The 14,292-nt window shown below is 39.9% G+C and overlaps 1 protein-coding gene across 3 annotated transcripts; it reads right to left on the bottom strand.

The window, feature by feature from the left end:
* Positions 1-291: 291 nt before the first annotated feature.
* Positions 292-14,114, bottom strand: FGFR1OP2 (FGFR1 oncogene partner 2). 3 transcript variants are annotated; one of them, XM_064460454.1, is made up of 6 exons: positions 13,908-14,114; positions 10,054-10,190; positions 8,762-8,879; positions 7,717-7,859; positions 3,817-3,930; positions 292-3,028 (listed from the first exon to the last, which is right to left on the bottom strand). In XM_064460454.1, the coding sequence occupies exons 1-6, from the start codon at positions 13,909-13,911 to the stop codon at positions 2,891-2,893; spliced, it is 654 nt and encodes a 217-aa protein (XP_064316524.1). In that variant the 5' UTR covers positions 13,912-14,114; the 3' UTR covers positions 292-2,890. The 3 variants fall into 3 exon arrangements, with proteins under 3 accessions (XP_064316524.1, XP_064316516.1, XP_064316535.1); XM_064460446.1 differs by lacking the exon at positions 13,908-14,114 and adding an exon at positions 13,290-13,427; XM_064460465.1 differs by lacking the exon at positions 13,908-14,114 and adding an exon at positions 12,607-12,625.
* Positions 14,115-14,292: the final 178 nt, after the last annotated feature.

The following is a 14,292-nucleotide window of genomic DNA, read 5'->3' as shown; positions in this document are numbered from 1 at the left end:
TTATCATTATTGCTCCTTTCTATTAATAAACAGTTCCAGTGGTTCATTTGAAAGATGAATAACTACCTGTGCAGAAATGATTGTTAGTTTTCCAAGAGAAAATTAAGACATTATGCAGGGATTTTCTCTTTTGTTACATAGCAACATGAATAAAAGCACTAGAAATTTGGCTGGCCTGCCTTAAAGTATAAGAATAAGCTGAGTAAATGGCAAAATGATGTCTCTTTTTCGTATGTGTTACTAACAAGGCCCATCTCAGATTCAGCACCCTGCTTTACTCATGAAGACATCTGTATTTTCAGTCAACTTTATTGATAAAATAAGTTTACTGTACAGTACACAATTCTAGCCATAAATTCTTTTCAAGCCATCTGCATTACAAAAATAACAGGTATGCAATGAAAAATAGTCACTCCACACACTGTGAAGGTTCTTCAAAATCCTAAAATGATCAGGTCAGGGGATTGACCGGGGAGACGTATCAAACGTGAAGACTAGGAGTAGATAAATTAAGTCACATTTTTTTTAATTTACAAAAATAAACACTAATCAAGCATTATTTCATAATAGAGCAACCTTAAAGAACTGCCACAGATTAACCACCCTTCTCTGCTATACGGCTCTGGAGATGGTATTTAAGAGACAAACCAGAAAGTCAGCCATGAAACTGCAGTCAGTGTTAAATGGATACAAATGCCTCTAATACCAGTCAATGTCTGAAAAGACACATTTAAAAATAGTAACTTAGTTAACTGCACCTACAACTTCTGGTAAGTTTGCAACAACAAAACATACTCCAGTAAAAAAAAATGTCGCTTCTGGTAAGTCACCAGCTTGCAAGCTACAGTAGAAATGCAAAATCTAAATTATAGAAGCATTGGCAAAGTTTTACAGATAACAGTAGCAGACAAGTGTATTTCGTGCTTGAGCTAAAGTGTTCCCCAAAAATTCCCCCCAGACATTTAGCAAGTTTGGAAATGGTTAAAACTTTTTTTTCCCATGCACATGAATGTCTTCAATATATTCTTAAGCCTAGAAACAAGCTAAGAAGCCCTGGAAAGAGAAGTAGCAGTTTCTCCATTTATAAAAAAAAAACAACCACTGTGAAAACATGGAGAGCTTGATTTACCTGTCCTTTGTGAGCCCTTCAACTGCATTCCCTGGTATACCTATTAGTTAATTGAAAACTAGCATTTGTTTCCTCTGCTGAACACTCCTCTCTCTCACTGTGTCACTTTTTTCTCTTAAAAGCACTACGGGAAAGAGGGCAGCAACAGAACAAAAATACTTAGCTCCCTATAAATTAGTCCACTGCAAACTGAATGTTCACCCTAAGACATGTGGTGCATCTACCTTGAGCCCAGGGAAGCTGTACTGAGTCAAAGGAAGTTTGTATTTAAAACTGACGCACTTAGTTGTAACTGAAAATCAAATTTGATTAAGTAATAGTTATTTCAGACTAGGAGTTCAACTCATTTTGCTAGACAAGTTGTTCAGCTGTGGGTGGCATTCATAGATCTACAGTCTTCTGTGGTTGAAAGCATTCACTCTGCTGCTTTGAGTAGGCTTTCCAGGTAAAGAATATACTAACATGCTGGACAAAAAGTTATGATATGCATCAATACTAGGAACATTCTTGCTGCTTTGACCAAGAAGTGGTGGTCTGGCACACAAAAGCCAAACATGAATTATTTCAGCCCCTCTTTACTACAGGCCTGTCCGGTGTAGCACTCCCATCGTATCCACAGATGATACAAGCCAGCTTCGATCTAGAAAAGCCAATTCCTTTTCACTTCTACAAGTATTTCAGGATTAAGAGTGAGCAGTCTATTTGTCAGTATAACATACTGAAACTTTTCCTAGTGCAAACATAACATGTACCTGGAACTTCCTTAAAAACCTTCTCGATGACTATTTTGTACTTAAAGAAAAATTAAGAGTATTGATTACAGGCCTGCAGGCTGCCAACTTTGCCACAGAGCTGCTCCCTCTTTCCCCCAACCACCTTTCTGCTGCTGCCGCCGCCGCTGCTTGGCTGCTTTCAAACTGCCACTTCCCAGTTAGGAAGTTTGGGCAGGCAATCGGCGAAGAAATAGATGGGACTAATGTGGCTTCTTACCTATAGAGAACTGAGCCTGGTGGTTTTTCTCAGAAAAGTACAAGCTAAGGCAGAACTATGCTATGCTACCTGTGTTCCAGAAAACAATAAAGTGGGAGCAGCTCTTTTCGTGTTCTGAAAATACAATTAAGTATACTTATTTTAAAGAATTCTTTTCAATTTTTAAAAAATAAATATTGAACTGCAAAAGCATTCCTTATGTTTAAACAGTTGACCTTATATTGGAACAGGCTAACCTGTGGCTAAATAAGAGAAAGCCTTAAGTTTTATGCTGCCTATGACCCCTTTCCATTATGCAGGTTTGTTGTAAAATGAGAATTTATGAAAAACTTACTAAAAGGAAAAAAAATGTGGCGTGGATCATGCACAAAGCATATTTATAAGTTACTGGTTTTTAGCTAGAGATCCGACTTTAAGTCTTACCTTTATTATATAATAGGTGCACTGGAACTTTGGATGAGCAATAACTTACATAAATTATGTGAAATCTTGTCTTTTATCTGTAAAATTACTTCATATAAAAATAATTCCCGATTCAGTAAGTGCATTAATCCATTTCCTACTGAAGTTAGATCTATGGCAATTAATCTGTCGCTAAGATTTTTGTACAATACCATTTTTAATTTCTTTTACGCAGTATAAAAGCCACTAAACAGGAGTTTAAGATGCATTAGCTTGCTGGTGCCCTATTCAGTAACAAGTGCTTGACAAGTGACCCCTGATGCTCTGTTTGTTAAGTGTGCAATTGAAGCTTGTTGACTTCCACAGTCTTTAGCTTTTCCTCAGGCTCAAATCACTGCTTGTTACTAATCCTGACAGAGACGTACTCTCTGATGCATCTTCTTTCTTGAGGTTCAGGAATGATTCTCTAGTTATTTGAAGAATTTCTCTCAAGCCTTTGTTTTCTTGCTATAACCAGAGAAAGAAAAGGCATTTAATCCAACTCCAGAAAGAAGTCAAGATAACTACGTTAATGATCTCCCCTCCCCTCTACTCCACACATACGTATAAGGATTAAAATACTGATGTGCAGTCAGGTAGTGCTATGTTATCTTCTAAAACAAAGAACATTAGGTTTCTGACCCTTTTGCTCTCTTGAATGGGCAATTAAGCATCAAAAAACCCTCAAAGCTCAAAACCCAAAAAAGGGTAAGAAGAGGATAATAAAGTTCAAACGTTGCATTTAAAATAATCTCCCCTCCTTTCCACACACCTGCCCCATAATGAACTGTTTTGCTAGCACTTCGTTAAAGAGCAATAGTGTTGACTCTCTAACGACAAGCAACTGAGACCCCCCCAAGCACAAAATTGTTATTAAAACAATAATATTTAAACGCCAAAGGCGTGGACATTATTATTATTATTATTTGCATCCTAGTGTCTTATTCGTTAGGATGAATTAGTATTATTTTACTAGCTTTTTTGCTACACTGAGACTTTAAAAAAGAGAAGGCTTAAGCCTGTATATAAATATAAATCACTGATTTCTGGTGATGAAGTATCATCTATGCAAGACCTGACAGTAAGCTACTGTGGGGAAAACAGCACTTACAGTCCTCCCAACAAGGAAAGCGTAACTAGCAGTGTGAGTGACAGGTGCAGTAACTGACAAGACATACAGTAACTCAATATAAATAACTGTGGAAACTTTTACTCCCCTGCTATTTGTGCCGCTGCTGTTTTGATCGCATACTTACCTCAAGCTGAATGATACGTTCCTGCTCTTTGCAGCCATGCTTTTCATCAATTTCAATGGCTTTTCTCATTACCGCTGCCATTTCTGTAATTTGGTCCACATGCACTTGCAGCTCCTGAGACAGAAAATTAAAATAATGACAGCCTCAGTAATATATTTTCTGCATTATTAAAAATAAGCAAAGCATTAAATGAGCATTTTGACTGCTCTGCCACTTAATAAAAACAGAAACACAGCCTAAATTTGAGAAAACAAGTTCTCTATAACTTTACAGCATGAGCAGCTGCTGTGGCCCTGTTTATTTAACTAAATCTGGTTTGCCAGGCAGTGATCCCTTTTATTAGAATTTTATATAAGTTTAAATGACTCTGTCTTCCATAGCTTCACATCTTCCAAACGGCTACAAGTTAGTTGTGTGCTTGCTCTGACAAGGCCTTCCTGTGTTGCAGGAGTTGAGGGATGTCATTTTGGATATGCAGGCAGACTGAACTCACCTCAGAACAGCTTGGTTTGCCACACTCTTTCCATTTGTTTTAAACCTGATCTCAAGTCTGGTACAGCCAGTATCAGCCCATGGAGAGGCATTTATCTCTTAAAAAGACCAGATGAATGATCCTTACTATATTTTATATTAGGGACCCCAGATGTGTCCTTGTACTTCCGCTTGAATATAGTTCCAGCTTATCTGGGATCTGAATTTCAGAGGTCTCTGTCCTTGCTGAATTGTAAGAAAAATTGTTGTGTCCTCATTGGCCTCTTTGTGTCCACCCATTAGTGCTGGCAGGGTACTTTGCTATTATAAATAACTACCTACCACATCTCGCAGAATGATTCAAGAAAGAGGAAAAAGCAGTAGTTTGGTTTGCTCTTGTCCTGTTCCACTGCCACGAGTGGAATGACACAAGCCATTTACAAAGGCATAACAGCCTCTGCAAAGAAGTGAGATTTTCGATAATCTTCACTGTTTGCAGAGAAGTGATCTCTTACGTGGACCTTGTTGGTTCAGGTGACAGTTTATTTTCTCGCTGGCCAACCTACCAGCAGGAAATGCTGAATGGGTCACTACTGCTCTTCCCTGGCAGACCTAGGTAAGGGCCTACGTCTTTGGCATTTGTTGCTGTTAAGACAAATGTTTCAATGGTATTTCCAGAAGCTTTTAGTTTTCATTGTCTTCTCCTCAACTTGTCCTTTATCCCAACTCTACTATCATCCCAGCCTATCCATGTCTAACCTGACCTTTGGACAAAATTCACAATAGTTACTAACTAATATCAGGAAAAGCAGAACAGTAGGACTGAAGTGGAGAACAGTATAGACTGAAGTTAAATCCCACCTTTAAATTATGAGTTTGACTGGAGGTCCATACATCTAGCAGATGAGCAGCTTGCCTTTGAACTACCAGAAATGATTAAACTACCATAAAAAACTGGCTGACTTACTTGGAATCATAAACTTTACCTGATCAAAAACAAATATACGTTACTAAAATGAACATTGCCCCTTTCCATCCTTTCTTCTCTGCTGTTCCAATTCCCAAAGCTGTTTACTCATTAAATACCCACTCATGGCATAGAGTGGAGGGGAAAAAAAGAAGGGGGGGGGGAACCCCAAACTTGCTGTGAATCTTTATTTTCTTCTCAGTTTCCAATGAAGGTCATTATGTGAAACATTTTTTTCAATGAAAACCTACATTTAGCATGAAAGGAAGTAGTGATCAGTGGTAAAAGAATGAGTTGGCAAGGATGTACCCTTGAGAAGGACTGGGAAGGAGTCAGTGGGTTTTAGATATACTGCTGTCCTCCCTACTTCCTATTTTGCCAGCTTATGTGGCCTCTTGATCGATTTGATTCAGGGCCTGTTCCAAGGTCACTAATGTTCGATCAGATGCTAACACAAAACTGTAAGGTTCTAGTCTGGAAGGCAGATGTGTAAAACTTAGGTGCTGTCATAAAACAGTGCAACCAAAGTGTTTCTTTATGAAGACAGCCTCAAAACACCTACGAATGCTTTTTGTATCGCTCTCCTTTTTGTTTGCCATATGTTGTCTTTTTTCTCCAAAGAGAAAAAAAAACCCAAAACCAAACCCCACGCATTTTTAGGCCTTGTTTCAGCTGAGTGAATTCAAATAGCACACTTAGATCAGGGTCATTCCTACCAACAAGCGCTTCTCTCATGCATACAACACTGCTAAAGGAAACTGGTTTTCCTCTTTAAAGGAGGTGCTTGTTGATCTGCAGAAATCAGTGATTTTTTTTGAAGTCTTTTGTAAATAGGCACTAAAGTTAAGAGTTGCCACTTGAGAGAACAGTGATTACTGGTAACAGTGGTAACAGTGAGATTAATTCCTTATGTATGATGGATTTCGTAGTTAACAGGAGTATTTAAAAACTGCATCAAGATTGTTCAATGTTACTGAATGTAAAGGCTGATCAGAAGAAGAAATAATGAAATTCCAGAAATCCTATGTGTCAGGATAAGGGCAATAAATCCTCTTCACCAGGCATTCTTGCAGGATCAGATTTAACCAAAATGTTGAAGCCTAAACCTCCTGTTTAAATAATATTGTTCAATGTGGTTTGGTGGGTTTTTTTTAACCTCGAGTTTTTAATCCACAGAGGTGTTCCTAAATGAAACTTCAAAATCCATTTCAGGGTGGATATTATTTTACCCTTTTGTCTTGGATGTAAGTTTACCCTCTCCAGAGGCTGTAAGATATGTTATACTATATATTAAGGTAACTTCTTTGAAAAGGATATATATATCCTTCTCTTTTTTTAGGTGTGAAGGATGTAGTTCTAATCCAGTAAATTCTTTCATGCCAATCTAAGCAGTCCCATTGTTTTCAGTGGCACTAATCACATACCTGTGATTTTGTAAGGAGATAAGAAAACACCAAATTCTTAAACTTTGTTTTCCCAGGATGCAGACCCTAACTCTGCTTTGCAAACTTAGTTTGTTGAGGTCAAAGATTATCAAACACTTAGAACTAATGTTTGTCTACAGTTACGTTGCTCTGAGAGGATTACATTTAATTTAAAATGTTATGTAATACTTTGCTAGAAAGCTCCTGTTTAGATCTGTTAGTGACAATCTGAATCGTGAGTTTTCCTGAAAATAATTTAAAAAGACCAAACCATATATTAATGCTATAAAAACCTGTATTAATCTTATATGAAGCTGCTGAATACTCATATATACCTCCCTTAAGATAGTTTACAAAAACATTGCTTGACGGCACTTTGCTTTTCTAGTTTTTCAAAAGCCGTAAGATGAAGCACACCTAATATCAGCAACTTTCACCACCCTTCAAGCATCTCAGGCTGCCCTGGATTTTGCTTAACAATCCTGATCAGCACCAAAACAAGAACCAAGGGTTAAAGCAGGAAAGAGAAGTCTGTGTGCATTTATTCAATATTCAAAAGACCTTTTAATTATTTTTTTTTAAATGTACACTATTTAGGGGAAAAAGTATTTGAATATTGAGTTTGAAAAACTTACTCCTCCTACTCTCCCCAGCAAGTACAGGTTTACTAATTATTTGTTGGAGTCACAAGTGTAATTTGAAGCCAGTCTAAACGTTTGAATGTTACTGAGATCTACGGGCACCTGGAAGTATAATAGGGCAGTTGCCTTAAAGACCTAGGCAAAACAATAGTATATTAAGTAGATACTGTAATGAAATGCTACTTGATGAAAGCTTAAATAAATCAGAAGCTAGTAATGTTGACTTACTAGACTGATCCAAGCTTCCTGTTTGCATTTCATGGACTGGATTATAAAGATTAGGACTTGTTAGTAAAATGATATAAAAACTGAGGCAAAGTAAGCCTTGAACTGATCCACTACAAACTAATTTAGGCATTAACAAAAAAAAAAACCCAAAGGAAAAAAAAGTCATTACCTTGGAATGTTGCTCTTTTAGCTTCATTATTATACTTGGATCATCCTTTTTGCTCGCCATAAGCAACCTAAACATCTGTTCTCTGTACTTGCTCATTATGAGTTCCAAAGCAGACTGATGCTCTTCAAGAGATGTGCGAAGTTCTACCAACATAATGTTAAATTCAGTTAAAGTTTAGCAGAAAAGAACTGAAACAAAATGCAAAAGTACTTCAGCTTGGGAAAACTGAAATAGGCCCTTAATTGAGTGTCTCCTCTCCTTGCACCATAAAATAGGTTCTGCAAATGTCTTCAGTGGTGACTACCTGGGGAAAATTCTTGTTCAGTCATGAACAGAAGGTCTTTTGTTAATATGACTTCATATTCAGTCCCTTTGGCTGATATAAGCTGTCTCAAGTGTGTCTGAGAAGGGCTTTACTCTAGCCACTATAAGCAACACTGTACAAAAGCTAGCAAGAAGTTTACAGGTTAATTTTAATCTGCAGCTTGCTAAAATAAAATGCTTGTGTTCAAAATATACTAACTCAAAGGACAAATAACCCTTGAGAAAAGGCAAGATTAATACAAACTAAGATCATTGACTCCTTTCCTGAATATAACTTAGAATACCTAAGGTATTCCAGGAAGAACAGTATATTCCTAGTGTACAGAATTCCAGAAGGAATTATACTAATGCACTTATACTACAACTTGTCCTGACTGCTCCTAAATTAATTATTTTTAGTGGTGGGAAAACACATTTCCAAATAGATACCTATATTGTAGAAGTAAGTTATATTTATCTCATCACTTGTGCTGAATATTAGGTAAGGACTCAAAAAGTATTTTTCCACAACTCTCTTGTTTTGTTAATCACAGTCCCAGTGGTTGGACATTTGGACTCTTTATTAGATTGCATTATGATCTGTTAAACTGACAGATTGAGATTAGAAGAAAAAAAATTCTTCTACACAATTTTTTGAGAATAGATAGATCAATGGTAAAAATCTCACTAATTCCAGTGGTGCAGGCTGGAACTTGTAAGGGATAGAATATTCACATTTTACCTTTATTTTCCTGTTGCAATTCCCTTATCTGTCTGTTTTCTTGTTGGATACCCATCACTAACGTAGACCGAGGACGATGTCTTGCGACTTCATTGAGCTCTTGAATTTCTTCTTGGTACTAGTTATTAAAAAAAAACCAACACAAAACTGAAACACAAAATGCAGTCACAACATATTTGAGTAACCGAAGGCAAGCGTTACTCAGCAAGTCACAAAGGACCAGTTCTAACATCAGTCAAAGTCTGTAACCAGCAAGATATTGCTTGTTTTTAAAGAATACTATCAAACAAAGCCACTTCTGAAGGTGTTGTTAACATACTGCCCTTTAGGGACACAAAAGTATCACCTTTGTTTTTAGAGAAGTTTCATACCTCAGATGTGTGTAGTGGGCGTTATTTAATCTTCAATTAATCCAGGTCAAATTCACCATCAAGTAATTTAAAACTGATATATATAAGGTACAGAAAAAACACGAGGTATGAACCTCCAGATATTTACTGTGGCTTCCCAATACCTTAAACCACAAGGTTGTATGGGTACAAGTCACATGGACCTGAATGATTGGATCACAACTCTTAACAAACAGAATCACTTCATATCCTTGATTTCAAGTTATGAAGCCTCTGCATGACTAGTTTTACAGGGATGAAGCACATGCAGGGTTTTATTATTTTACAGGCCCATTAACACATCCTGTGTTCTATTAAAATGACAGGATGAACCCCCATATGGAAAGTCAGTAGACACCTTTATGCTTTTCCAGAAGTTCTCTAGTAAAAGTCACGCTCAATCTAACAACACGCCTTGAATAGCTTAATGTCAGAAAGGAAATGGTCACAAATACGCCTAAGAGGCTGCTTTGAAACAAAAGGAGACTGTGAAAAGATGAAGTCTTCTGAACAGAAGAAAGCATGACAGGGCCTCTATATGATTAAATGTGCATGCTGACATTAATGAAACAGTAGTATTTCACAGAAGAGCAAAACAGAAGACACCATACAATGGTTTGTAAGATACCAACCCCATTTCTACCAGTGTTCTTCAAATAAATGCTAATTTCAGTATTTAAACTAGAATAACAGAGAACACTTCTTCACAGGACCAAACTAAATATATAAACAGCTTATTTTTAGATCACAGTCACACCTATAATGAAAATACTTAGCATGGTATTAAAGCATTAACCAAATAACATACTGATTCTACATTGTACAGTAGCACACAAAAATTATTTTAAATTACATGTTTCCAAGTTGTTCTTTTAATAGAGTAAACAAAGTTGAAAACCAAACCTGTTTCATTGCTTCAACCCGCTTGTTAAGAGCAGTAGTCTGTTCAATAAGAGCTTCTGCTGCGTTGTCATGTTCCCTTAGCCGTTCCACCAGTGCTTTCGCATCTGCTAAGGCTTTTTCAATTGTGCAACTCATTTCTAAAGATTAGAAAGATATTATTTTCACAACACCACCTCTTTGCTTTACAGAGAACAGCTATGTGATACGTATCTTCTTTTTTTTAGTCTATAGCAGATGAATACAACCTTTCCTTCAGAAACATCCAGACATTTTGTTGTCTTCCAGCAGTGGGGAAAAATTTATATATCTTAATAACAACCTAAAGTCTGTCGTTCCTTTTTCTCCTTTTTATTTGCTGTTGAGACCATATATCAGAGCACGGAAATGAAAGTAAAATTTGTGTTGTGAGGAGAGTATCAATATATTAGGTGCAAAAGGAAGACTATTGAACATATGGAAACTGAGCAGTGCCTGTCATTCTGTAAGTAGCAGAGGAAAAAAAAAAGAATATTACATTAATGATCTAATTTTTCAGTACTACCTTTTTCTTTTTTTAATGTGCCCTCCTACTACTCAAATATACTTCAAGATATTTGAGAGGTATAAATCCAGCACAAAAGAGAATGGCAAAGGACTACAGTGGGCTGGAAGATTTTGATGAATTAAATCAGCAGAGAAGGAACAGCTTAAACTGACAGAGTAGAGATAATTACTTGGGGAAAATTCAGAAAACTAAAGGCTTGTGTTTTCTTCATGTCTATAAATGAACTCAAACTTCACTGCATGGAATTAAACTGTAAAAGACAGCAACTTAGCTAAGATAAAAGAACCGACTGCATAGTTAAAATACCAGCCTTCTGACTGCAGTAGTTGTGAGCAGAGATTACCTATTGCAAGAATTGCTGAACTGGAAAAATGCTTGTATGAACTAGCATTTCCAAAACACTGGCCTTTATGTTGAATTTTTTCATATTCATTCTTGACAGATTAAGTTTCAAGACTGAGATTTTCAGCCCAAGTTTTTACTTTCTTTTAAGAAACCTTGCACTACTTCTGCTGAAAGGGAAATCTACTTAAACTCCTTGAACAGTTCTTCAGCAATCAGACAGCAACTGTAGAGGCTTATTAGAGATATGGGACTTATTAATATAAAGCTCGAAAATTGTTTCAGAAAACTTTCTAAGGTACTGAAAGATGAACTGCATCCATTTCTTAGCCAGGTCGTTTGATAAAGGAGAAATTTTTCTAAGCACTAAAGGCCAGTGAGCCTTCCCTGAGCTACAGCAGAAAAAAATGTGCTCCAAACTGATTTTCTAACTTACTTAGGCACCTTGACAAATCATAGCCTAGGATCTTTAAGCCAAGCTTAAAGAAACCTTCCCATTTTCTCCAGCTGAACTCTTCCCACTGCCCTGGGTAAGTAGCAGAAGTAAGGATACTTCAAGTACCAGAAGTTCCACCATTCCCCTCAGAAGATTTACAAACATAGCAGGAATATCCTGCCCTCATGCATTACGGTGGGGGAAAACTAAGCATGACAGCAGCAGAGCTTGGAACGTTCTCTCTGAAGAGTCTGGTGCACGCAGAACATCCTGCAAGGTCTAGCTTCTCAAAAGCATTTTAATTTGGTAATTTCATCAGCTGCTCCCCCTGCTCTGAGGAGCATGTATATAAAAGCATTTAGTTTACGTTTTCTAAGTAGATGGGGTCTTTCAGGGACCCTGCCATCACAGAAAGCTTGAGACTTGCTTACTGACAAAGGAGCTTCCATAAGTGAGGTTTGTGCATGTGAAGAGCACAACTATTTTAACCTGCTTTCTGTGATTCGTGTGTTATCGAAAGCATCAGCGTTTTAACATGTACAAGTTTCCTATACACATTCGTAATGTTAATTCCTTCCTGTTTGTCAGCTAGGGTTTTCATTTTAACTTCTATATGATGTATGTATGTGTTTGAAGTATGAAGTCAAGTTCTTCAGCAGACTGGTATGTTATCACAGGTAGTTAATTTATTCACTCTGGTTTAGCAGTTTAAGCTCTCTTTAATATTATTTAGATAGGGTGTCATCCTGCATTGTTTTTAAGCACTGGCTTTTCTTGCTCCTCCCTTCTTCCAATTCTCGTCTCACTTTCCTGCTGGACTACAAAAATATTGCAGACAAAAGACAACCTTCCTCACCAGCTGGCTAACCTGTTACAGAAATTGATTTTTTGTTACAGGAATTGATTTGATCAGGCCCGTATTTAACGAGAATTTAAAGAACAGTCTTTATCTCGATTCATGGGTCATGAATTCTCTAGCCGGTACAAAGAAAGCCTCTCAGGCCTCTCCGTGAGCTTGGAATACATTTGGCATTCAGAGTGCAATGCAGTTAACACCTCTGATAATTTGTATGCATCGATATAAATTTTTAAACACTTTACGCATTCATCCTCCCATGCACTTTCTCAGTTTGACCCAACTCAACCACAGAAGCTAAAAAGAAACTCGTCTGCAGCAAAGCCACCAGCATTCCTTTTCACAGCAAATGAGTTGGGGAAGACACACGCGTGCCTCGTGTGGAATGCAGCCACACAAATTTGGCAGCCACTATCCACCCTCGCAGCGCAGCAGCTTCAGCAGGCCAGAGGCCGTCTCCCGTTTTCAGGCAGGATTTGTGTCTTAAGAAGGAGAATAATAATTTCTATCATGGTAATTCACAGTGGCTCCAAATCTTGACCAGGATTCCTTTGGGTGAGGAAACTTTAAGTTTCCTCTAGTTGCTCATCTGGCTGCTTATAAAAAACAAAAAAACCCCTTTTTTCTTATCCTAAAATAGATCTAAATGAGTAAGTTAACCCGGACATTTAGGGAAAAAACCCAACCAATTAATCAAATATATTTAATTCAAACCAATTCTTATTGTATATTAATTTTTTCCCCAAGCATGAGCACTATAGCAGCTATACTTAATGATTCCTGAACTCTACCCTACGAGCGATGCCTAGCTGCAAACACATTTGTTAGTCTGCAATCCTACCAACAGGGTCAACAGGTAGCAAGAGCAACAACTCAAACAACATAGCAATACCGCTACTACATATTCATTTCCTGTCACTTCCTGCTATTTACTAATTGCTTTCATTATCAAATTTGGCTGCCCTTAAAAAAAGAAAAAAACCAAAGAGCAAAGATTTTTGTCCAACTATAGCCTTCCTCTAGTTCTCTGCCTCTTTTACATCCTTACTGAAAACTACCTTTTCCCATAGCTTAACGCTTCGGTTTTTTCCTCCCCACCGTTACCGGTTCCGCAAGGCTGAGGCAGGCTGCAGCTTCTAAGAGTTTGAGGCTGGGTGCGGACGCCCACCGGCGCTCCCCGTGCGAAGGGCGAGTGCCGCCGGCTGAGCAGGCGCCGCCGCCGCTCCCAGCGGCACAAAACAAACAAAGAAGCCTCCCTCCCTTCCCTCCCTCCCGCAGCGCACGGGCCCGCCCGGCGACGGCCGCCGCCGCCCGCTCGCGGCACCGGCCGGACCCACCGCTTCCCGCCGGCCGGTTGCGCGGGGGGAGGGGAGGAGGAGGGAGGGGTGGCAGCTGGCTCTCTCTGCTCCCCGCCGCCGCGCGACGGGGTGCCGCCGCGCGCCAGTCAGGACTGTCGCGACACCGGCACCGGCCGCGACGCGGCGGGCACGCGATAGGCCGATGAAGGCTCCTTGCCCAAAGGCGAGCGGCAGGGCTCGCCCCGGCCAGCAGTACCGAGGGGGGGAAGGGGGAGCTGCTCCTCCTCCTCCCTCGCACCCCTCGTGACGTCACGGCTCCCCGCGCGCCCCAAGGCTAGTCCGTTGGGCAACGGCACCCCCACCCCCCGCACCACTCACTCATGGCCGGTGGCTCCGGCAGCGCCCGGCGCCGGGGGTGAAGCCCCGACTGACCGGCCCGCCCCGCTGTCAAATGGCGGCGGGCCGCAGGCGGGGGGGGGAAGCGGAGGAGGGTCGGGGGAGGTGCGTCCCCGCCAATGGGCGGGGCGGCGTGAGGCGAGGGCGGCCGCCCACCCGCCAGCGGCACCGGGCGATGAGGGACCGCCCGGAGCTCTCGCGAGAGGACGCCTTGCCGCCGCTCCCACTTCTCGCGAGAGGCGCCCCGCCGGCTACCGGTGCTTCTCCTCGCCTACCGGTTGGCGTCTCGCGAGACCGGCGGGTTCTTCCTCATCATCGTCATCATCCTCCTCCTCCTCCTTCCGCGCCGGGCGGGGCGGGGAGGGTG

Source organism: Phalacrocorax carbo, chromosome 1 (genome assembly GCF_963921805.1).
Source record: "Phalacrocorax carbo chromosome 1, bPhaCar2.1, whole genome shotgun sequence".
Lineage (NCBI taxonomy): Eukaryota > Metazoa > Chordata > Aves > Suliformes > Phalacrocoracidae > Phalacrocorax > Phalacrocorax carbo.
This window is presented reverse-complemented; position numbering and strand designations above follow the sequence as displayed.